The sequence below is a fragment of the Oryctolagus cuniculus genome, chromosome 12 (genome assembly GCF_964237555.1).
Source record: "Oryctolagus cuniculus chromosome 12, mOryCun1.1, whole genome shotgun sequence".
Lineage (NCBI taxonomy): Eukaryota > Metazoa > Chordata > Mammalia > Lagomorpha > Leporidae > Oryctolagus > Oryctolagus cuniculus.
Window position 1 is genome coordinate 101,486,486 of NC_091443.1, and position 24,104 is coordinate 101,510,589.

At 44.7% G+C, this 24,104-nt stretch overlaps 1 protein-coding gene across 11 annotated transcripts in view; it reads right to left on the reverse strand.

Moving 5' to 3' along the window:
• CPEB1 (cytoplasmic polyadenylation element binding protein 1) overlaps positions 1-24,104 on the reverse strand; it is a 100,298-nt gene that overhangs the window by 55,015 nt on the left and 21,179 nt on the right. For 10 of the 11 annotated variants that reach the window (XM_070054565.1, XM_017337568.3, XM_070054568.1 and 7 more), the window contains exon 2: positions 20,225-20,399. The exons of the other annotated variant lie outside the window; for it this stretch is intronic. Coding sequence is in view for 5 of the 10 variants with exons in the window: in XM_051834247.2 (XP_051690207.1) it covers positions 20,225-20,399 (175 nt within the window). In the remaining 5 variants the exon portion in view is untranslated. The remainder of the gene's footprint in view (positions 1-20,224; positions 20,400-24,104) is intronic. 11 annotated transcript variants of the gene reach the window in all.

Below are 24,104 nucleotides of genomic sequence, written 5' to 3' on the forward strand. Positions count from 1 at the left end.
AGTTTGTATTTTTGTGTTAATTGGGAAAGAATCTAAGGATAGGAGTTCAGGCTGGTTTCACAGGCATTCTAAATTTGGATTCACACCTGCCCACACCTTTATACTGAGGGACACAGAACCTCACAGGTGTGAATTCAAGATGACTGCTATTCCTAGCCATCATTAACATTTCAAAAAGTTAAGATGCCAGCACAGGATGTTTGCTGTTCTAAGCCTGTTTTAGAGCATTTCCTCCAAGGGATTTTATTCATTAGGAACTAGACAACAACGTCTGCATTTCTCTTCTGTCAACTACAACACAAAGGAAAAGAAGCACCAGTGTCTTTAAGGCAGTCTGATTTTAAACCCCAATATAACAAAAAATAAATAAATAAAAGGGTTAGTAGGAAATTCTATGTGGAAAAATATTTAAAATACTTAAAAATTGTTCCACTTATAAAGGAAACAGTAACTACAATGAGAATTCTGCCTGCCAAACCAGAAAAATTAACCTAGACCTCATATGAACAGAATATGGCGTCATTTACCCAATACATGTGGTTTATAAATTAGCATAGGCCAAATGTGGGACCATTAAGCAAGTCTCAACAAATTTCACAACTAAAATCATATGGAAGGGCCGGCGCTGCAGTGCAGTGGGTGAAACTGCTGCCTGCAGTGCTGGTATCCCATATGGGCACCAATTGGAATCCTGGCTGCTCCACTTCCCATCCAGCTCCCTGCTAATGGCCTGGGAAAGCAGTGGAAGATGGCCCAAGACCAGGAAGAAGCTCCCCTATGAGCTCAGGTTCAAGTTCACTTCTGGAGACTTCCACTGCCAACCCAGCTCCCTGCTGTGTGTCTAGGAAAGCGGAGGAAGATGATACAAGTGTATCAGCCCCTGCCAATCACATGGGAAACCAGATGGAGTTCCTGGCTCCTGGCTTAGGCCTGACCCAGCCCCAGCTGTTGCGGCCATTTGAGGAGTGAACCAGTGGATGGGAGACTTGAACTCTCCATCTAACTGCCTTTTAAATAAACATTTTTTTTTTTTAATTGCTAAGAGTAGATATTGGGACCAGTGCCGTGGCTCACTTGGTTAATCCTCTGCCTGCGGCGCTGACATCCCATATGGGCACCAGGTTCTAGTCCCGACTGCTCCTCTTCCAGTCCAGCTCTCTGCTGAGGCCTGGCAGGGCAATGGAGGATGGCCGAAGTGCTTGGGCCCTGCACCAGCAAGGGAGACCAGGATCGGTGGAGCCAGCCGTAGCGGCCATTTGGGGGGTGAGCCAATAGAAGGAAGACCTTTCTGTCTCTAGACTGTCTATTGTTGAATTATGTGATCCGAGACCTTTCCCAAAAGACAGTCACAGATGCAAGGGCAAGAGGATTGATTGTTTTATTGCCAAGAGCTGGGGCTCCCACCACACACACAACATAGTGCAGTGTGGGGGTGAGAAGCCCCGCCTCTCTCCTTCTCCACATTTTATACACTTGAGTAAACAAGTATATTCGTCATTATGCACGTATGCTAGTTCCTTATTCTTTATATGTCAATTACCTAAATCTGAGCATTTTATTGGTGCATCTTAGCAGTCCAGGACTATGCGTCTCAGAAGGAGGTGGTCACACAAGGAAGTAGGAGACCATTAATTTCAGGAAGTATTTACTAAGTTTCATTTTCTAAGAACTGGGCCTTCCCGTCTTCCTGGAGTTTGTGAAGCCTGTCATGGAGGTACCATTATCCCCCCCCCCCCCCCCCCCGCTTCTCTTACGCTGGACATCTCGCATTAAGTCATTGAGCAAGCAGCGCAGTACAGAAGCAAAAAGCAATTGATATTCAGCATCCACTAGTTTATTTCAACACTATACCCCTACCTGTCAAATAAAAAAAAAAGATATTAGATGCTCTAAGAAAATTATATTAGGTACTGGATATGTTAATCAGCTTGATTTAGTAATTTCACAGTATCTAACTATCAAAACATCACAACATATACTATTAATAAGTACAGTTTTAACCAATTATACTTAAAAAATTTGGGGAAGATATAAAGAAAAGATCTCTGAATAAATAATTATACATTTGTGTTGACAGGCTCATAACATGTAGAGCTGTAACTATGACAGCACAGAGGAGGAAGGGAAAGCAGCGATACTAATGCAAGTTTTACATACTACTGAAATTAAATTATTATAGATCACAAATAATTCTAAATTCAGGTGCTAGTTGTAATCCCCAGGGTAGCCATTAACAGAATTAAAAAATACAGTTAAAAGATGGGGTGGGAAAAGATATTATGGCACAGCAGGTTAAAGTGTCAGTTGGGATGCCCACATACCACACTGGAGTGCCTGGGAGTCCCACCTCTAAAACTGATCCAGCTTCCTGCTAATGCCCACCCTGGGAGGTAGTGTGTGACAGAGCAAGTATTTGGGTCCCAGACACCTATGTAGGAGACACAGATGGAGTTTCTGGTTCTTGGCTTCAGCCTAGCCCAATCCTGGTTGTTGTGGAAACTGGGGAGTGAACCAATAGATGGGAGACCTCTGTTTCTCAAATGAAAAAAATGAATATATATACAAGTATTTATATAATTATCTCATTATATTTCACACTAGAAAGTATCTAAACAAAAATGGCAGTGACAGGAAGAAAAATGTCTAAGACATAATTATATTAAATATAGGTGAATTGGGGCCAGCACTGTGGGGCAGGTTATTCTTCTACATGCGGCGCCAGCATCCCATAGGGGCACCAGTTCTAATCCCGGCTGCTCCTCTTCCAATCCAACTCCCTGCTAATGCACCTGGGAAAGCAGCAGAGGATGGTCCAAGGTCCCCTGTACCTACTTGGTAGACCTGCATGAAGCTCTTGGCTGCTGCTGCCTTCAGCCTGGCACAGCTCCAACTTCTGCAGCCATGTGGGGAACGAACTAGTGGATGGAAGACCCCTCCCTCCCTCCCACTGCCTTTCAAGTAAACAAAATAAATCTTAAAAAAACACAAAGATTCATTTCTGATTTTAGTCATTTGAAAGAAGGGATATTACTACAGGAAGAAAAAGAACTACAGGGATTACTACAGGGATTAACGTATTTGGCAACTTAGATAAAATAAACTTCTACAAAGACACAAACTACAAAAACTGACTCAAGGAATAGATGACTTGGGGGCAAGAGTCCCAGTTGCTCCACTACTGCACTTGGAAAAGTAGCAATGGATGGACCAAGTGCTTGGGCCCCTGCCACCCTGGACAGAGTTCCAGGCTCTTGACTTTGGCCTAGCACAGCCTGGCCATTGTGGCCATGTGGGAAGTGAACCAGTGGATGGGAGATTCATCTGTCACTCTACCTTTCAAATTAAAAAAAAAAAAAAGATGATCTGAATAGACCTATAATGACCAGAAAGTTTGGATTTAAACTTTTAAAACTTTCCACAGAGAAATGTCCTGGAGAAGATGGATTCACTGGTGAATTCAACCCAATTCAACTTAAAAAGGAATGACCATCAATTCTTTCATAAATTCTTTCACAAAAGGTAAGAGGAGGGATGTTTCACAACTCAGTCATGAAACCAGTATTTCCTTAACACCAAAACCATACAAAAACAGAAAACCAGGCTTGTGTCTTATGAGGACAGATGGAAAAAAACATCAACAAAACATTCGCAAACCAAATGTGGCAAAATCTAACAGATTATAGATGACGGCTGAGATGCATCCCAAGAATGCAAGGTTGGTTCACCATAAAAAAAAAAAAGAGAACTTTATCATATTCACAGAATAATACAAAATACAAAAATCATATTTCAACATGGAGAAAAGCAGGTTTAGGATAAAAAGAATTAATAAACTAGGAATATATGTATGAAAGGGAAAACCCTCCACCTGATAAAAGGCTTCTATGAGGACCACATCTAACATCATGCTTAATAGTAAAAGACAAGGCCGGCACCGTGGCTCACTAGGCTAATCTTCCGCCTGCGGTGCCAGCACCCCGGGTTCTAGTCCCGGTTGGGGCACCAGATTCTGTCCTGGTCGCTCTTCTTCCAGGCCAGCTCTCAGCTGTGGTCCGGGAGTGCAGTGGAGGATGGTCCAGGTCCTTGGGCCCTACACCTGCATGGGAGACCAGGAGGAAGCAACTGGTTCCTGGCTTCGGATCGGCGCAGTGCGCCGGCCATAGCAGCCACTTGGAGGGTGAACCAATGGAAAAGGAAGACCTTTCTAACTCTGCCTGTCAAAAAAAATTATAAAAAAAATAGTAAAAGACAAAACTTTCAGGAACAAGACAAGGATGTCTACTCCCCTCTCTTCTCCTTTATACGAAACCGTACTGGATGTTCTGAGCAGGGCAATTCAGTAGAAGAATGAAATAAAAAGCGTCTAGATGAAAAGGAAAAAAGCAGAACTACCTTTATCACAGACAACACATCTTGGACATACAGAAAGCCCTAAGGAATCCACACATCAGACTAGTGAGTTAATGAGTTCAGCAAAGTGCATGGTACAAACACCAAATCTTTCTACACACTAGTGATGAACGATCTGAAAGTAACAACTTCATGTACAATAGTATCAAAAAGAATATACTTACAAATGAAGTGAAAGACTTGTACACTAAAACTGCAAGACATCATTGAATGAACTGATACTCTTGTTCACAAAGATTTCCCATTGTTAAGATGGCAGCAGCCCCCAAACTGACCTTCAATGCAATCTCTATTAAAGGTAAAACCACCTTTTATGCTGAAACTGACAAACAGATCTTATAATTCATATGGAATTGGAAGAGACCCAGAAAACTCAATAATCTTGAAAAAGAACAAAGTTGGAAGACAGACAGACACGGACACAGACACACACACCCACACCCACCTGGATTTCAAAACCTATAGCAATAAAGACAGGGAGGTACTGGCACAGGGACACAAACAGACCAATAAAATACAGTCCATAAATAAATCCTTACACTGTCAACTGATTATCTACAAGGATGCAAAAACCATCTAATCAGGAATGAAGCCTTGTCAACAAATAAGACTTGGATCACTGGACACCCACAACAGAGTGAAGTTAGACACTCCCCACCAGCACCCACCACATACAAGTGTGAGCTCAAATGCGTCACAGATTAAGGGCTAAAATAGAAAGAATCTTAGAAGAACAACAACATAGGCATGAATCTTGGCAATGTTGAATTAGGCAATGATTTTTCAGAAATGACACCAAAATAACAACCAAAGAAAAACAGCAGGTAAACTGTACTTCAAACGTAAGAACTTCTGTGCTTCAAATGAGCACCTTACCAAGGAAGTGAAGAGAATGGATAAAAGATCTGCAAGTCAGAAGTAATGTCCAGTATCTGGACTAGATAAAGAACTCTTACTACTCAACAGTCACCCCCATGGTTCTTGACTTATTAACATACTAAAATTTTAAAATGGACAAAGTGGTGATCACCAGAGGCTGGGAGTAAGAGGGACTGGGGAAACATCAGTCAGAGCACAGAGCCACAGTTAGATAGGAGGAATACGCTGTTTTTTCCTGAGATACACTGAACAGCATGGCGAATATACTAAACAGCAATTTTGAAATGGGCAATACATTAAATTTCAAATGGTCACACCGCAAAAAGTATTTAAGGTGGCAGATATGTTAATTAGCTTGCTTTAATAATTCCACACTAAGTGCATAAACCATCACATCACTTTGTATCCGATGAATACATGCAGCTATAATTTGTTGATTTACAGTTTTTAAAAACCATCTTTCTAAAGGCAAAGGTTTGAAGAAATATTTATCCAGTGAAAATACACAAATGGCCAATGGGCTCACATCACTGGAAAAATGCATATCAAAATCAAATTTAGGGGCTGGCGCTGTGGCACAGCAGGTTAACACCCTAGCCTGAAGTGTCAGCATCCCATATGGGTGCTGGTTCAAGACCCAGCTGCTCCTCTTCCGATCCAGCTCTCTGCTTATGGCCTGGGAAAGCAGTAGAAAATGGCCCAAGTCCTTGGGCCCCTGCACCTGCATGGGAGACCCAGAGGAAGCTCCTGGCTTCGGACTGGTGCAGCTCCAGCCATTTCGGACAACTGGGGAGTGAACCATCGAGTGGAAGACCTCTCTCTTGCCTCTCCTCTCTGTGTAACTCTGACTTGCAAATAAATAAATAAATCTAAAAAAAAAAAAAAAAAACACAACCCACAATGTAGGGGCTGGCACTGTGTCATAGAGGGTAAAGCCACCACCTGCGGTGCTGGCATCCCATATGGGCACCAGTTATAAAGAACTCTTACTACTCAACAGTCACCCCCATGGTTCTTGACTTATTAACATACTAAAATTTTAGAATGGACTAAGTGGTGATCACCAGAGGCTGGGAGTAAGAGGGACTGGGGAAACATCAGTCAGAGCACAGTTATATCCCAGCTGCTCCACTTCCTATCTAGCTCTCTGCTATGGCCTGGGAAAGCAGAAGACGGCCCAAGTCCTTGGGCTCCTGCACCTGCGTGGGAAGACCCAGAGGAAGCTCCAGGCTTTGGATTGGTGCAGCTCTGACCACTGCAGCCAATTAAGGACAGAACCAGCAGATGAAAGACCTCTCTCTGCATCTCCTCCTATCTCTGTGTAACTCTTTCAAATAAATAAGTCTTTAAAAAAATTAGTGAAATAAAAAAGGAAACAAACTACTAATGTCAGGAATACTGGTAATTCTGAAACAGAAAAGGATGTTACATATAAATTTGTGCCAGCATATTGAAAAATGTAAAAACAAAGCAACTCCTAGAAAAAAGCTTCCCAAGAAAAAAAGTCTGAATTAGTATGAAAAAAATTGAACACATTATAATTTTAAAAAGACCTTCCCTCAGGTCGGCACCACAGCTCACTGGGCTAATCCTCCACCTGTGGTGCCAGCCACCTGGGTTCTAGTCCCGGTTGGGGCACCGGTTCTGTCCCCTGTTGCTCCTCTTTCAGTCCAGCTCTCTGCTGTGGCCCGGGAGTGCAGTGGAGGATGGCCCAAGTGCTTCGGCCCTGAAGCCACATGGGAGACCAGGAGAGAGCACCTAGCTCCTGGCTTCGGATTGGCACAACGCCGGCCGTAGAGGCCGTTTGGGGGGTGAACCAATGGAAGGAAGACTTTCTCTAACTGCCTGTCAACAGGCCAAAAAAAATCCAAGATAATTTAGCATGTTTAACAGTAAATAGATCATATTAATCATAAATTAACCAAAATTAAAAGGCAGAATACTACAGTTTTTTACAAGCTCTTCCAAAGAAGATACAAGAACTTCCTGCTCAGGCAGCTAATTTGTGAGGATATATTCACTAATCAATTCCACTGTGACACCTAAAATGCACCCGACCTAGTAATGAAACTCGGGAATCCAAGGGTATGCAAGGGCCAGCACTGTGGCGTAGCAGGTAAAGCCGCTGACTGCAGTGCCGGTATCCCATATGGGCAACGATTCGGGTCCCGGACACTCTACTTAGAATCCAGCTCTCTGCTATGGCTTGGGAAAGCAGTAGAAGGCTCAAGTCCTTCGGCCCCTGCACTCGCATATGAGACCTGGAAGCAGCTCCTGGCTTCTGATTGGTACAGCTCCAGCCGTTGCAGCCACCTGGGGTGTGAACCAGCAGATGGAAGAAACCTTCCTCCCCTACCCTGCCTCTGTAACTCTGCCTTTCAAAAAAAACAAAAAACAAAAAAAAACAAAAAACAAAACAAAAAAAAAACCTGTCTTTATGAGCAACCATTGGTTCACTTTTTAGATACGTTACCCCCAGTAATGCTCTTTATATACCCACATCAGCACACAAACACCATTTAAGCAAGCAGATGCAGTCACATGTACTACTTTAGGTTCGACACATATGTTTATTTCAACAAGTCTCCTATGATCGTGTACTACCCCTGTGTTGCAGCTCAGGAAACTGAATTGGCTAAGGCCATAGCAAGTAAGTAGCACAGACAGGACTTTTTTCAGGTCATTATGTCCAATGCCCCCTCTGCATTTTTTGTAGGTTTATTATGAAATGGCAAGGTGATTGTTTTTCCAAAACTGTTCCCTACCCTTCCATTCGGAAAGTATGTTTTTACAATGTCATACATCAGGTAATCAACAGAAAAGGGAAGAGCCATGAAGGACCTTTCCCCATCCCACAGAGCTAGACTACAGGACAAGGGAGGAGGGAGAATGTTAAGTTCTTAGAGGACAGCCAAGCTGCCTCTGAGTAAGAGCAGGGCATCCTGCGCAGACAGCACTCAACTTAGTCATCAGCGGCATAGCAGGGGCTTATTCCTTGTGTGACTTCATCTAAGTCAGTGACTGCAATGGGGTAATGCACATGGAATCTCAAGGAACAAAGCATGGGCCAGCGGGATTTCTGGACTACATGTCCTAACTGTGGAAGATATTTTATAATTCAAACAAAACCAGGCTGATGGACTAAAGTTTGGAAATGACAATACCCAGCTAGGGCCTACAAAGATGTGGAAAAAAATTCACAATATCCTGGCAGAATTGTAAACTCTTAAAATACTTTGACAGGCAGAGTGGACAGTGAAAGAGACAGAAAGGTCTTCCTTCTTCCGTTGGTTCACCCCCCGAATGGCTGCTGTGGCCGGTGCACCAAGCTGATCTGAAGCCAGGAGCCAGGTGCTCCTCGTGGTCTCCCATGTGGGTGCAGGGCCCAAGCACTTGGGCCATCCTCCACTGCACTCCCTGGCCACAGCAGAGCGCTGGCCTGGAAGAGAAGCAACCGGGATAGAATCCGGCGCCCCGACCGGGACTAGAAACTGGGGTGCCGGTGCCGCAGGCGGAGGATTAGCCTAGTGAGCTGCAGCACCGGCAAAATACATTTTGAAAGTCATCAGCAGGGCAGGCCTTTGGTGCAGCGGTTACGAAGCCACCTGGATGTCTGTATCCCATACTGGAGTGTCTAGGTTAAATCTCGGTTCCCACCTCTGAATCCAGCTTCCTGCTAATTCCCACCTTGGGAGGCGGCAACTAATGACTCAGGTATTTGGAGCTGAGACCCAGATGGAGATCCTGGCTCCTGGTTTCAGCCTGACCCTAAACCTGGCTGTTGTAGGTACTTGGGAGTCAATGAGTAGATGCAAGATATCTGCCTTTCAAATAACTTTGAATGCAGCCGGTATTGTGACACAGCAGGTTAAACTGCCCCTGCAACCCTGGCAAACATACCAAATGAGTACTGGTTCTAGTCCTAGCTGCTCCACTTCTGATCCAGCTCCCTGCTAACATGCCTGGGAAGGCAGCAGCAGATGACCCAAGTACTTGGGACTCCTGCCACCCAGGTAAGAGACCCCGATGGAGCTCCAGGCTCCAGGCTCCTGCCTAGCGCAACCCAAGGCATTGTGGCCATTTGGGAAGTAAACCAGTGAACACAAGATCTGTCTCTTTAACTCTGCCTTTCAAATAAATGAGTCTTTAAAAAGGAGGCTGGAGTAATCACTGTGGCTTGTAGCATAGCATGTTAAACTGCCATCAGCAACACTGGCATCCCATATGAGAGCCGGTTCAAGTCCCAGCTGCTCCACTTTATCTAGCTCCCTGCTAATGCACCTGGGAAAGCAGTGGAAGTTGGTTCAACTTGGGACCCTGCCTCCCATGTAGGAGACTTGGATGAAGTTCTTCGCTCCTGGCTTCAGCCTGGCCCAGACCTGACTGCCATGGCCATCTGGAAAGTAAACCAGCAGATGCAAGAACTTTGTGTCTCTCCCCATCACTCTGCTTTTCAAGTTAAGTAAATAAATCTTTAAAAATTAGCAACTTTAAGTTTGAAGACAATGCAAGGGAACTTCAAAAGCTCATGGAAAGTACTTACCATGAGGAACTATTTGTGGATTTCAAAATGTGAAATTTGCCATTTTCCCATGAGTTTTTTTTAAAAACCCATGTCACTCTGAAATTTACATCTGGATACATTTGCAGAAGTAACTCATTACTTGTACACAAGGAAACGTAAACAAGGGAAATTCACCAAAATGTTTATAACAGCAAATATTCTAATAGATCTAAACACTTACCAGTAAAGGGATAAATACCTTTTACATAGTACTTGTGTAAACTACCACTATATGGCATTTAAAATGTATCGACTTGACTTGGAAATACCAACATGCACACATTCTAAATAAGGTGTCATGGGAAGAAAACAAATGCCGGCATGACAGTGTATGTTATACTATTTGTGTGATGTAAACATTTGACACTTAGGAGGGGGAGGAGGGGTTTGTTTAGGTGCTGGTAACATTCTACTTCTTGATTTGAGCTCGGATAAATTTGCTTTGTGAAACTTTACTCAGTTACATACTTTAATTGTTCACTTTCCTCAAAGTATGTTTAATTCCCATAAGACAGTAAGGCATAAAATGTTGTTCAAGGACATTACAAACAAAGTATAGAAACACAGATTAAGGCAAGACACTTCAGAGGGGTCAAAGTGAAGAGACTTAGGCATGGAATTTTTCTTTGATGTTTGTTACCTGAACAAAGGTCTGAAATTGGTATATCAAAACCTTAATATTTGTTAAAAACAAATGATATGTATAATTTAATGCTTTTCTTCTTTGAAGTATTTGCAAGTGAACAGCCCCAAAAATGCTCATTTAGGGGCTGATGCTGTGGCACAGTGGGTTAAGTTGCCATTTGTAACATGGATATTCCATAGTGTAGAGCAAATTCAGGTCCCAGCTGCTCTGCTTCCAATCCAGGCTCCCTGTAACGTGCCAGGGGAAACAGTGGAAGATGGTCCAGGTGGCTGGGCCTCTGCTACCCATATAGGAAACCTGGATGGAGCACCTGGTTTGGCAAGGCTCAGACTTAGCCATTGTAGCCATTTGCGGGAGTGAACCAACATATGGAAGATCTCTCCCTCTTAAATAAAAATGTGCACTCAAATCCCACTACTCAGATAACTACTATTTAAGAATTGTTAACTTTATTGGCATTTATTGCCATGCAATAAATGGCACATACTGAAAGTGTTCAACTTGGTATGTTTCTAGCTACATACACGCTCATGAAACCATCACATCAGGGTAACCCACACATGCACCATCCGCAACCCCAATAGTTCCTTCACACCCCTGCACATCCCACCCAACCCCCTTCTGGGCCCCTTTCTCCCGGCAACCACTGCTATTTGCTTTCTGTTGCTATAGGCTGGTATTTTCTAGAACTCTCGGAAAACAGAATCACACAGTAAATCTGTCTGGATTCCTTCACTGAGAATTATTATCCCGAGATTCATCCATGCAAACAGCAGTAGTTTATTCCTCTTTACTGCTGAGTAGTATCCCTTCATGTGGGCATGCTACAATTTGTGTATTCATTCACCAGTCGTTAGACATTCCGGCTGTTTCCAGTTTGGGGATATTATAAAGATGCTATGAACATTTGTGTACACCTTTGTGCACAGACTTATGACTTCAAGCATGACCAGTACTACTCAAAACCTTCACAATGATCAAAACAAGGAAAGTCTGTGAACTGGAATGGTCTAAAAGAACCCAAGCAGGCATGATGACACAATGTAATGTGGTATCCTGGATGGGATCCAAATACAGAGAACATTAAGTAGAAATTAAGGAAACAAAAAGAAAATATGGACTACAGTACCAATACCATCAGGTGTGACAAATGCAAAGTATGGTACAGAAAGTACAGGAGTTGTCACTCTTCTATAAAATCAGAACTATTATAAACAAGTTTACTTTAAAAGAAAATAGCAACAAAGTGGATGGCCATGTAACCTAGTGGGTACCACATGACTTGGGATGCCGACATCCCATTTTCAGAGTACCTGGGTTTGATATCTGGCTCCAGATTCCTGCTACCGCAGACTGTGGGAGGCAGCAATGATGGCTCAAAGAACTGGGTTCCTGCCGCCCACATCAGAGGCCTGGATTGAGTTTCCAACTCTGTTTTGGCTGTTGCAGACATTTTGCAAATGAATTGACAGATGGGAGCTCTATCTGTCTTGATATTTTAACTTCAATATTAAATTTTTAAATATTTAAAAGTGAAACATCCAGGCCACCTAACAGGTAAACATTTAAAATTAAGAATCTGCCCAATTGTTTTCCAAATGGTTACACAAATTTGAATTCTTTTTTTATTTTTACAGGCAGAGTTAGACAGTGAGAGCGAGCAAGGTCTTCCTTCCATTGGTTCACCCCCCAAATGGCCGCCATGGCCGGCACACTGCGCCAATCCAAAGCCAGGAGCCAGGTGCTTCCTCCTGGTCTCCCATGCTGGTGCAGGGCCCAAGCACTTGGGCCATCCTCCAACTGCCTTCCTGGGCCACAGCAGAGAGCCGGACTGGAAGAGGAGCAACCGGGACTAGAACCCGGTATGCCAGTGCTACAGGAAGAGGATTAGCCAAGTGAGCTGTGGCGCCGGCCACAAATTTGAATTCTTACCAGCAGTTTTCCAGTTCCAAATCCTTGCCAACTCTTGATAAGGTTTGGCTTAATTGTAAACATTCTAACAGGCATGCACACCGTTAATTTTTTGGGGTGTGTGAGGGATCTTCGGAGTGTTCAAATTGTGTATTATGAAGAAAACAGTAATTTTTTTGCATCAAAATAAACTGTACTGACTTGCTGTAACATGTCTGAGTAGGAGCCAGCTTGAGTTCCCGAGGAGGACACACCAGTGGAAAGAACACCTATCAGAGCAACGGGAATGCTGGGAAAACTGAGGCAACAAAATCAAACTTATGGTGGCGTCGCCATGGAAGACTGCTGCCATCACTGTGCTTCACAAGAAGCGCAATCCCATTCAAAACAGCCGTGGGAAATCGTTTGTTTTGGGGGCGGGAGACTGATAGGCAGAATCTATGGAAATGCAGAGGTAACAGCCAAGAATCAAAGATCGGAAAGAATCAGATGGAGGATTCACTACCAACTATCGAAGGCACTGCAGAACTCTAAGACAAAGACAGGTAAGAAGATCAATGGAAGATAACAGACTCCAGAAAGGGATCCACACATACACGGACACTTGACTTATGAGAAAGGTGACACTGTAATGCAATTAGCAAAAAATTTTGCCCAAAATGGTGCTGGCAACCTGGCTACTAACATAGAAAAGGAAGAATCCTGACCTTCTACTATGCAGACTAAATTCTAGATAGGCTGCCAATCTAAACATGGGGGGGGGGGGGTGTTAAAGTTTTGAAATACACTACCTTCATGACCTTGGAATAAAACAGGCAAACACTACTTAAAGAGGACACAAACTAGGAAACATTGGCAGAAAGTTATTAAATCATAATTTCACTGAAATTTGAGTTTTCTGTCATTTAAAATATACCAAGTAAGAGTATAAAGGCAGGGGCCCCCACTGTGGCACAGAAGGCTAAGCCTCTGCCTGCAGTGCCAGTATCCCACGTGGGCACTGGTTTGCGGCTCAGCTGCTCCACTTCTGATACAACTCCCTGCTAATGTGCCTGGGAAAGCAGTGGAAGATGGCCCAAGTACTTGGGCCCCTGCACCCACATGAGACCTCCAGAAGACTCTCCTGGCTTTGGCCTAGCCCAGCCCCTGCCACTGTGACCATTTGGAGAGTGAATCAGAGAATGGAAGATCTCTCCCCACCCCACTTCTCTCTATATATCCACGCATTTCAAATAAACCTTGGCCAGCATTATGGCATTCTAGGTCAGGCCTCCACCTGTGGTGCCGGCATCCCATATGGGCATTGATTCCAGTCCTAGACGCTCCACTTCCAACCCAGCTCCCTGATAATGGCCAAGAAAAGCAGTACAAGGATGGTCCAAGTGTTTGAGCCCCTGCATTCATGTGGCAGACCCAGAAGATCCTGGCTCTTGGCTTTGGATCGGTTCAGCTCTGGCCATTGCAGCCACTTAGGGAGTGAACCAGTGGAAGGAAGACTTCTATGTCTGTAACTCTCTCTCAAATAAACAAATCTTTACAAAACAGTATAAAGGCAAATCAGAGATGGGAGAATATATTTGTAATACAGATACGTAACACATGCAGAACGAAGAACTAGTACAAGTGAACAAGAAAAAGGTAGGCAGCCCTGAAGAAAAAACGAGTACAGAAGGCTCTTCAGGAAAGAGGCTATCCAAAGGGCAATAAACAAGAAAAGGTGCCCACTGCATCCGTCATCTCAGGGAAATGAAAATTAAAACCAGAATCCCAGAGATATTACTACAGACTCACCGAGATTTCCACAGTGAAAAATCAGCATCAGCTGCTGGTGAGAATAGTGAAAACCCAATTCTTCACACCCTACTTCGGTGTCAACTGGTGCAACCACCAAGGGAACCCGCAGCATTTCTTAGAGCTGAACAAGTAGGTATCACCCTGTTGAAATCTTTACTTAGTACACACTAAGCTGATCTTCTGTACATGAATTAAAACTGAGTCTTAGTGAAGAATGGGGTGGGAGATGGGATGGTTTGCGGGTGGGAGGATGGTTATTGGGGGAAAACTGCTATAATCCAAACGTTGTACTTCTGAATATTTAATGAAAGTTTTCTAAAAAAATATGCTGTTGGTATGTGAAAGTTCTGTGAATATATTTATACTTCCATCCTTTCTATATATTATACTTCAACAAAAAGTTAAATCTTAAACTGTTGAAACCATATATTAAAATTCCACACAAAGTAAGACAGCCTGAGAGTAATGTGAATCATCTGCTAGCTGGAACTGAATGGATTAAACCATGCTTTGAAATAACTTTTCAGATAATTTAGATAATTGGACACTATTTGAGTCTGCAGAATAAAAAAAAGACTTCATCTTAGCTAAAAATGCAATAGTGGGTAATAACTATTCAATTCTTTGGTTCTAAATTAAAAGTCAGCAGACCATTTAGATATGGGTGTGGGTCACAGTGTTGGGTTTGTTTTGAGGAGGTTGGCATTCTTAACCTATGATACACACTTTCCTGTACATCTATTATCCTTTAATTAAAAAAAAAAAAAAACCTTTAGAAGTCAGTCTCAAATCAATTCCTTCTTTAGGCCTCCACACTGTTAACTGACTACAGAGAAGTCTCGTCTCTGACTAACATGACACTTTTTTCTCCCGCCACTGCCCCCAGTCATAACTGTACTTGCATCTGCACCTCCCCACCTACCCTTAGGAAATCTTACCAGTTATCACATCTTTTCAGTTACAAGAACTCAGCTCAGGCTGGCTTGAGTGGCATGTCCATTTACAGTTAATTTCAGCAGACATGAGGTTTAAAGGATGAGGGAGGGTCCTCTAGGTGGCAGGCATCCCTCTCATGAGCAGAGCGCAAGATCCCCACACAGCTGCATGGGCAGCAGATTCACTCTGGGCGGCCCTTCCAGCCCCGCCACTCACGCAACAAGGGCCTTCTTGGTGAGCTACTGGCCAGAAAGCTTAGGACTTCTGCAGCACCTGGTAAACTACAGGAGGTCACAACTTCCATGTTTGTCAACTTTTTTTTTTAAACAGGCAGAGTTAGACAGAAAGAAAGGTCTTCCTTCAGTTGGTTCACTCCCCAAATTCCCCAAATGGCTGCTACAGCCAGTGCGCTGCGCCAGGAAGCCAGGAGCTTCCTCCTGGTCTCCCATGTGGGTGCGGGGCCCAAGGACCTGGGCCATCCTCCACTGCCTTCCCGGGCCACAGCAGAGAGCTGGACTGGAAGAGGAGCAACTGGGACAGAATCTGGCGCTCCAACTGGAACTAGAACCCAGGGTGCCAGTGCCGCAGGTGGAGGATTAGCCAAGTGAGCTGGGGCGCTGGCCGTCAACTGGGCTTTTAAGATAGCTCCTGGCTGGCGCTGTGGCTCACTAGGCTAATCCTCCACCTAGTGGTGCCGGCACACCGGGTTCTAGTCCCAGTTGGGGCGCCAGATTCTTTCCCGGTTGCCCCTCTTCCAGGCCAGCTCTCTGCTGTGGCCCGGGAAGGCAGTGGAGGATGCCCCAAGTGCTTGGGCCCTGCACCCCATGGGAGACCAGGAGAAGCACCTGGCTCCTGGCTTCGGATCAGCGCGGTGCGCCAGCCGCAGCGCACCAGCCGTGGTGGCCATTGGAGGGTGAACCAACGGCAAAAGGAAGACCTTTCTCTCGGTCTCTCTATACACTCTGCCTAGCAAAAAAAAAAAAAAAAAAAAAAAAAAAGCTCCAGCTACCTTCTTTCCCTGCCCCACCACTTCAATTTTTCACCCATCTCTACTGGGTCTAATGTCCAAACAAGGATCCACCTTGCCTTTCTTGGAAATACCATCAGGCGTATCCAACACTTCTCTTGGAAGACACACTTACTTGAAAGAGAAAGCTCCATCCCACTCCGCCATTCTTCAACTGGGAGAAAAGGGATAATTCCAAATGTTACCCTTCCTCCATGGGCTTCTTATCTAGACCAGGAAAAGGCTGCAATGATGTTTGTGGCCACAGGGACAGCTCTGTGGCCTTTTGGCAAGCTCCGGGGCAAGTATCTGGCCCCAATTCTTGGGGACTTTCATTATACCACAGGTCACTTAACACTTTTTAATTCTCAGCATTGGGCCCTAATGGCCAATTCTGGGGCAACAGGGGAAAAAAAGCACTCAATATCCAGTTACAATGAAGTATTTTTAATTCTATTCAAAAATCTAATTCAAATCCTCTTCACCCAAAGTGTTTCCTAATGCTTTATCCATTGGAGGGGGGTGGGGTGTACTTCTGTTGCCACTTCCTGCACAGCAAAGAGTGGAGTACTTCATTACAGCCAGAGTATCACTCCAATAAAGAGAAAAAACAGTATATAACCAGGGCCAGTGCTGTGGCATAGTAGGTAAAGCTGCGGCCAGCAGTGCTGGCATCCCATATGGGCATCGGTTCAAGTCTCTAGCTGCTCCACTTCCGATCCAGCTCTCTGCTGTGGCCTGGGAAAGCAGTAGAGGACGGCCTAAGTACTTGGGCCCCTGCACCTGCGTGAGAGACCCAGAAGACGCTCCTGGCTTCAGATCAGCACAGCCCCAGTGGTTGCAGCCAACTGGGGAGTGAACCAGTAGAGGGAAGACCTCTCTCTGTGCCTTTCCTTCTTTCTCTGTGTAACTTTCAAATAGAGAAATCTTTTTAATAGTACATAACCTGTTTACATTGGTTATACCTGCTTAGAAACAAGCTAGTTGTGTGATTTTAACTCTGACAGGTAACCAGGCGTGAATAAATGTTATCATAGTAGTAGCAAGGAGGTCAGCACTGTGGCCCGGTGGATTAAGCCAACACCTGAGATACCACCATCCCATATGAGCACCTGCTGGGAGTCTTGGCTTCTCATCTTTTGATCCAGCTCCCTGCTAATGCACCTGGCAAAACAATAGATGACCCAAGTACTTGCCCTCCTGCACCCATATAGGAGACCTGCCAGAAGCTCCTAGCTCCTGGCTTTGGCTTGGCCCAGCGCTGCCCATTGTGGTAATTTGGGGATTAGACCAGCAGATGGAATCTCTCACTGTCTCTCCCCTTTTCTCTAAGTGTGCCTTTCAAATAAATAAATCAATCTTAAAAAAATAAGATAGGATGACTTCTTTAGGCAAATTGGAAATGGAAATATTAAAAACACTGTGTTTAGGATATAACATTTCTTAAAATTTGTACATTAGGTTTGCTACAGAAGAACCAGTAGGGAAAGATTACAGAGAACTGCTGTCTCATCTTTACTGTTACATATGTATTATTCTAGTCTTTCTCTGTACAGATACTTAAAGACATCCTGTTTTGTATTTTCTTTTTTCATTTCTGATACTGTGATCATCTTTATCTGTCATTAATCAGTCCCCTACAAACATATTTAATGGTGCAGAACATGCTATGGTATGGCAGTGCTATGGTTTACTTAACCTTCTGCTGTTATCCAATATTCCCCAGTTGTAATGCTGCCATAAACCATCTGGTTCTTAAGATTGCTCTAATCATTTTCATAGGTAACAAAATTACTTTGGGCCAGAAGCTACAAGTTCAGGTTATTTCTCAAGGTTCATTCTGATTTACTTAACTATAAGGTCAGTATCTCGGCTGGTGTGGTCAACATGGTTCTTGCTGGGAGAACCCCAGGAAAGACATTTTTAACTTGTACTGTTCATCTCTCCATTACTACAACCAAATACCTGAGAGAAGTTACTTACAAAGGAGAGATGTTTACCAGGCTTACAGATCTGGAGGTTCAAGTCCACTCATGGGTGGCCCCACAGGTTTGGCTGAGGGCACTGGATGATGCGGCAGGGCACTTGTGGAGGAAGGATCCCACAAGCCATGCCAGAGTGTGGCTGGGCTCACCTCAGGTTTTTACAATGACACTTCTGATAAGAGCCACCTTCTGAGGGCATGCCCCAAAACTGAGGGCATGCCCCAAAAGATCTAAGGAACTCCCATAGGTCCACCTCCCAAACACCACGAGTAGATTGTTAGTATCATTAACTTTTGACTTTATTTAAATTTTTGCACGACTTCAGGAGTCCTATCATATTCAAACCACAGCACTGTCACAGGCCAGACATCCCTGCTTTAGCACTCAAGAACGAGGACCCAGAACTGGGCTGAAGTCTCAGCTAAGAGCTGGAGAGGGCTAGGTATGTGTGGAAGCTACCTTGACAATCCCTTGAGTTCCCCTAAATACACAGTATTGCATTCTCATGAGCCCCATAAGAAACCTGGGAAGGGGGCAGGCTGGAAAGTTCTTATTCTGCCCTACAGTTGGCAAAAACGACCTCTTTACCTCACTACCCAAGAAGCAGCTCAGGACCCAGGTTTCCCAGTTTCTTCAAGGCGCTCATCCCTGAACCTCTTAGATGTGTGCCCTGAGAAGTGAACACCCCCCAGTCTGGTCAACCACAGACCAGGGCAATGCTAACACCCTTCCCACAGCCTGGCATCTCAGCTGCGAGGCCACCGGGCTCCCAGGCCAATGGCAAATGCACACCCCTGAGAGCGCCTCTCTCATCAAGTGTGGGTCCTTCCCCTCACACAGTTCAGTGACCTAGCACTCGCTGAAAAACTTTCCAATGTATCTGAAGTGACCAAGTGACACCTAAGCCAGTGCTGTCTGTCATTCTCATTGGAATATAATCCATGCAACTTTCTCAAAGGCAAAAAATAGAACACGTGTATTAGAACCAAGACGGTGCCCTGCACTTTCAACTTGGCATAAGCTAGTGGAGAACAGGGCTGGCTCATGACCCGTACTTTACAAACACGCTTTTTTGGAAGTTAGAAGAGACAGTGTGCCTTCACTCGTTTGCCTTCCTGTAAAGTCAACAGAAACCAGCTCTACAGATGCCACAAGTCAGCCTCCTTCTCAAAGAGTCTCTCCCTCAAATGTTTAGCTATTTGATGCTCACATACTCCTGCATCTTTGTGGGAATTATTGCCAAGGCCAAGTTAAAGAATAAATCTAAGAATTTATAGTTGAACAGGAATTATCAGTCCTAGTTCTGAGAATGCTTGTTGTTGCCAAATTCTTTCAAGGTCCTTCTAAAAATGTTTACATATATTCTTTCACCTCAGAAAAAAATTCCATCGACAGTCTTACGACACGGTGCAGTCAGTACCCACAGAAGGTTATGAACATGGAGGATATCCACACCTTCTTGGGAAAGGGTCACCTTCACAGGAGACGCTGCCCTCATCCCTCCACTCCTCGGTGGAGCATCCTACACACCCTGAGACCTAAATGTTGGTTCATCTGAACTTATGCTTAAAGGCCAGTAAACATCCAGGAGCTACACTGTCTAAAGTAGCCACAAGTTGTATGTGGCTTCCAAGGACCTGACATTAACTAGTTCACACCATAATATCTTGCAAATGTAAAATGCACACTAGTTTTTGAAGTCTGAGTATTAATAAAATACTATCTCAATACATTTTCCTATTGATCATATGTTGACAGACATTTTGCTTATGTGTGACAAAACATTTCATCTGTTTTGTTTTCCTTTAAAATCTGCAACATGTAAGTCACATGATATTTCAATCTAGAAATACACTTGTCACCTTTGGCCTATTTTCTACCCCATCTTCCTGTGTATCACGTAATAGATTTCTATATTCTCAGCCAGTCTTCATTCAGACGCTCCAATCCACAAAGTAAACCAAAAGAGGGACAAGCGTCACCAGACCTGACGCCACTCTTCACGAGGTTCCCAAGGAAGTTCTCCTACAAACATTACCTAGAAGCGTTCTATATACAAACCTAGAACATCCGAGTTTTCAAACCTAAATCACCTGGCAAATGATCATGAATTCTTCTGTTTATGGGTGTAGTGCAGACTCTGCTGAAATCCAGAGAATTATCCAATATGGCATTTATCCTTCGAAAGATATTGGCATTGCTACACGTGGAGAGTGCAGGCGCTTCTTGGTTGTCCCAGCAATCTTGTAGCCTTCCCACGTCTTCTTCCTAGAGTCAGAGAGGAGACACTGAGATTTTCTACACATGACACAGTGCAACAGCTGATAACTGAGCTACCTGAGCTTGATAAAGTAACTTGGGATTCTTGCTTATACATTAAATGCTCACTAAGAACAAGATACTCAGGGACTCTAAGGACAAACACCAAGATACAAAGGCATTTCCTCAGTAATCGCCTAACCTAGTGGGACACACGTGGGAATCAGCAGGACACTAGCAGCAGCCGGATGCAGAGCCGGTGGATCAGGTTCAGATCTCAGGGTACATCCACGCACTGGAGTACTGTCTCTAATATGAAGGATGCAGTGCTGATACCAGCCACATAGTGGATTAAATCTGAACACACATGCAATAAAAGCCAGTCATAAAAGACTATTATTTGAGCCCATTTATATGTAATATCCAGAATAAGCAAATCTGAAGATTAGTTGAATGGGGCAGGGGTAGGGGATGAGCAGAAGATTAGAGGGGTGGCTAGCTGGCTAATGCATACAAGGTTTCTTTTGAATGACAGGTTCTAAAATTAAATTACAGTGATGGTTGCATAACTCATAATTTACATATCATAAAGTTTTTAACGTATTCGATCTTCACAAAGCTGTTTAAAAATTCGGGTTCTCAGGGGCTGGCACTGTGGCACAGCAGGTTAAGCCACTGCCACCTGCAACAATGGCATTCCATATGGGTACTGGTTGGCGCCCCAGTTGCTCTACTTCCAACCCAGCTCCTTGATAATGTACCTGGGAAAACAAAAGATAGCCCAAGTTTGGGCCCCTGCCACCTATGACTGAAACCCAGTTGGAGTTCCAAGTCCTTGGCTTTGTCCCGGCAATTGCAGCCATTTGGGGAGTGGACCAGCATATGGAAGATCTCTCTCCCGCCCTGTCACTCTTCCTTTCAAATAGATAGAAGTTTAAAAAAAAAATTTTGGATTCTCAAGTCAACATTGTGGCACAGAAGGTTAAGCCACCACCTACAACACCAGCATCCCATACAAGTGCAGATTCCTGGCCACTCAGCTTGCAATACAGCTTCCTGCTAATGTGCTTGGGAAAGCAGTGGAAGATGGCCCAAATGCTTGGGCCCCTGCTGTCCATGTGAGAGATCCAGACGGAGTTCCTAGCTCCTGCCTTCAGTCTGACCCAGCTCCAATGGTTGTGGCCATCTGAGAAGTAAACCAACTGATAGAAGATCTGTCCTAACTCTGCCTTTCAAGTAAACAATTCTTTAAAAAGTTGGGGTTTATCACTTATCGGCTGAGTGATCAGTTGCTTAAACCAGTGCTTCAGTTTCCTCATTTATGAAATGGGTACAGATCAGTTTTTTGGTGATGTATATAAAACACTTAGTCCAGGGCCAGCGCTGTGGCTCACTTGGGTTAATCCTCCGCCTACGGTGCCAGCATCCCATATGGGTGTTGGGTTCTAGTCCCGGTTGCCCCTCTTCCAGGCCAGCTCTCTGCTGTGGCCTGGGAGGGCAGTGGAGGATGGTCCAAGTGCTTGGGCCCTGCACCCGCATAGGAGACCGGGAGAAGCACCTGGCTCCTGCCTTCGGATCAGCGTGGTGCACTGGCCGCAGCAGCCATTGGGGAATGAACCAACAGAAGAGGAAGACCTTTCTCTCTCTCTCTCTCTCTGTCCACTCTGCCTGTCAAAAAAATAAAAAGTATATCCAGGAGACAGTGCTGTGGTGTAGTGGGCTAAGCCTCCACCTGCAGCACTGCCATCTCACATGGGCACTGGTTAGAGTCCCAGCTGCTGCATTTCCAATCCAACTCTCTGCTACAACCTGGAAAAGCAGAAGATGGTCCAAGTGCTTGGGCCCCTGCATCCATGTGGGAGACCCAGAAAAAGCTCCTGGCTTTGGATCAGCTCAGCTCCAGCTGTTGCAGCTATTTGGAGAGTGAACCAGTGGATGGAAGACCTTTCTGTATCTCCCTCTCTGTAACTCTGCCTTTCAAATAAGTCCTTTTTTAAAAAAATAAACTCTACTGGCATGAGAAGATATGAACAACATTACTGAATGAAAACAGTGCTCCTGGTTACAGAATCATGAACTGAACCCCTACATAAAACCATTCCATTGGTGTTGTCTATCTCAGTAACTAACATCACCATCTACCAGGAGCCCAAGGCAGAAACCTGCCATTGTTCACTCTAATATACCTCACTCTCCATATATGATGCCTAACACAGTAAGTCATGAAACACTGGTAGACAGACAAGAATTTTCTGTCTGCTTCACTTGTTTCTATCACTCCCAATCATCTTGGGAAAACCAAACAAAAACAGACCAAGTAAGAAAACTGGCACTTACGGTATCAGCTCACATCTAAAAATGTGGGGTCACTTTTTGATTAGGATACTAAAATCCATGTCAGCATGAGAATGGCCAGAAGCATTTATAGTTTTATCGACTCTGCAAGATGACCATGAAGTGATGAAACTGAGCTCCATTTTAGCCGGAATCCCTTGACAAGACTGGTATCCTTTGTAAGCTGTGAGGACAACAGAATACCCAATCCTGCAAGGTTATTTCCCTAAGCCCTCCAGAGAGGCACCGTCGAGAGCGATTAAATCCAGTGACTCAGCTCCTTTCATAACTAGAATTTTTTTTTTTTTTTTTTTTGACAGGCAGAGTGGACAGTGAGAGAGAGAGAGACAGAGAAAAAGGTCTTCCTTTGCCGGTGGTTCACCCTCCAATGGCCGCCGCAGCCGGCACGCTGCGGCCGGCGAACCACGCTGATCCAATGGCAGGAGCCAGGTGCTTCTCCTGGTCTCCCATGGGGTGCAGGGCCCAAGCACTTGGGCCATCCTCCACTGCACTCCCGGGCCATAGCAGAGAGCTGGCCTGGAAGAGGGGCAACCGGGACAGAATCCGGCGCCCCGACCGGGACTAGAACCCGGTGTGCCGGTGCCGCAAGGTGGAGGATTAGCCTAGTGAGCAGCGGCGCCGGCCTAGAATTCTAACATGATTCCAACTTCATCAAGACAATTTCAAAAAGGCTTCGACTGCAAGCATTTACAACCTGCAGATCTTAAGGCCACATACACTTCATTCACTGCCTAACAAACAGCAACTATCTATAGTGAGCACCCCCTAGGTTAGAAGTTGCCACACTCTCAAAGGTCCCTTTAATACATAAAAACAGGGGCTGGTGTTGTGGCATAGCAGGTAAAGCTGCTGCCTGTGAAGCTGGCATCCCATATGGGCGCCAGTTTGAGTCCCAGCTACTTCACCTCTGATCCAGCTCCCTGCTAATGGCCCAGGAAGAGCCGCGGAAAACAGCCTGGATGTTTGGGCCCCTGCTACCCATGTGGGAGACCAAGAGGGAGCTCCTGGCCCCTGATTTCAGCCTGGCTCAGCGCTGGCCATTTGTTTGATAGTGAAATACACAATATATCAACATTGTGGCCATCGTGGGCCATCTGGGGAATGAACCAGCAGATGGAAGATCCATCTCTCCCTAACTGTTCCCCCCAAAAAGAAGTGAATTAAAAATAAGCTTTTTAAGCCTGGGCTTCAGCAGAAGTCAGCTTGTGAAGAGCCCTGGCAGCTCTGTCAAGAGTTGCATCACTGGAAATGGGACTGCCCTGGAGTCGAAGGATGCCCAGGTCAGAGCCACGGATCTTATTGGCTCTAAACTGAAAAGCCCTTCACTCAGCCCAGCTTCCAAGGTGACCACTGCAGCTG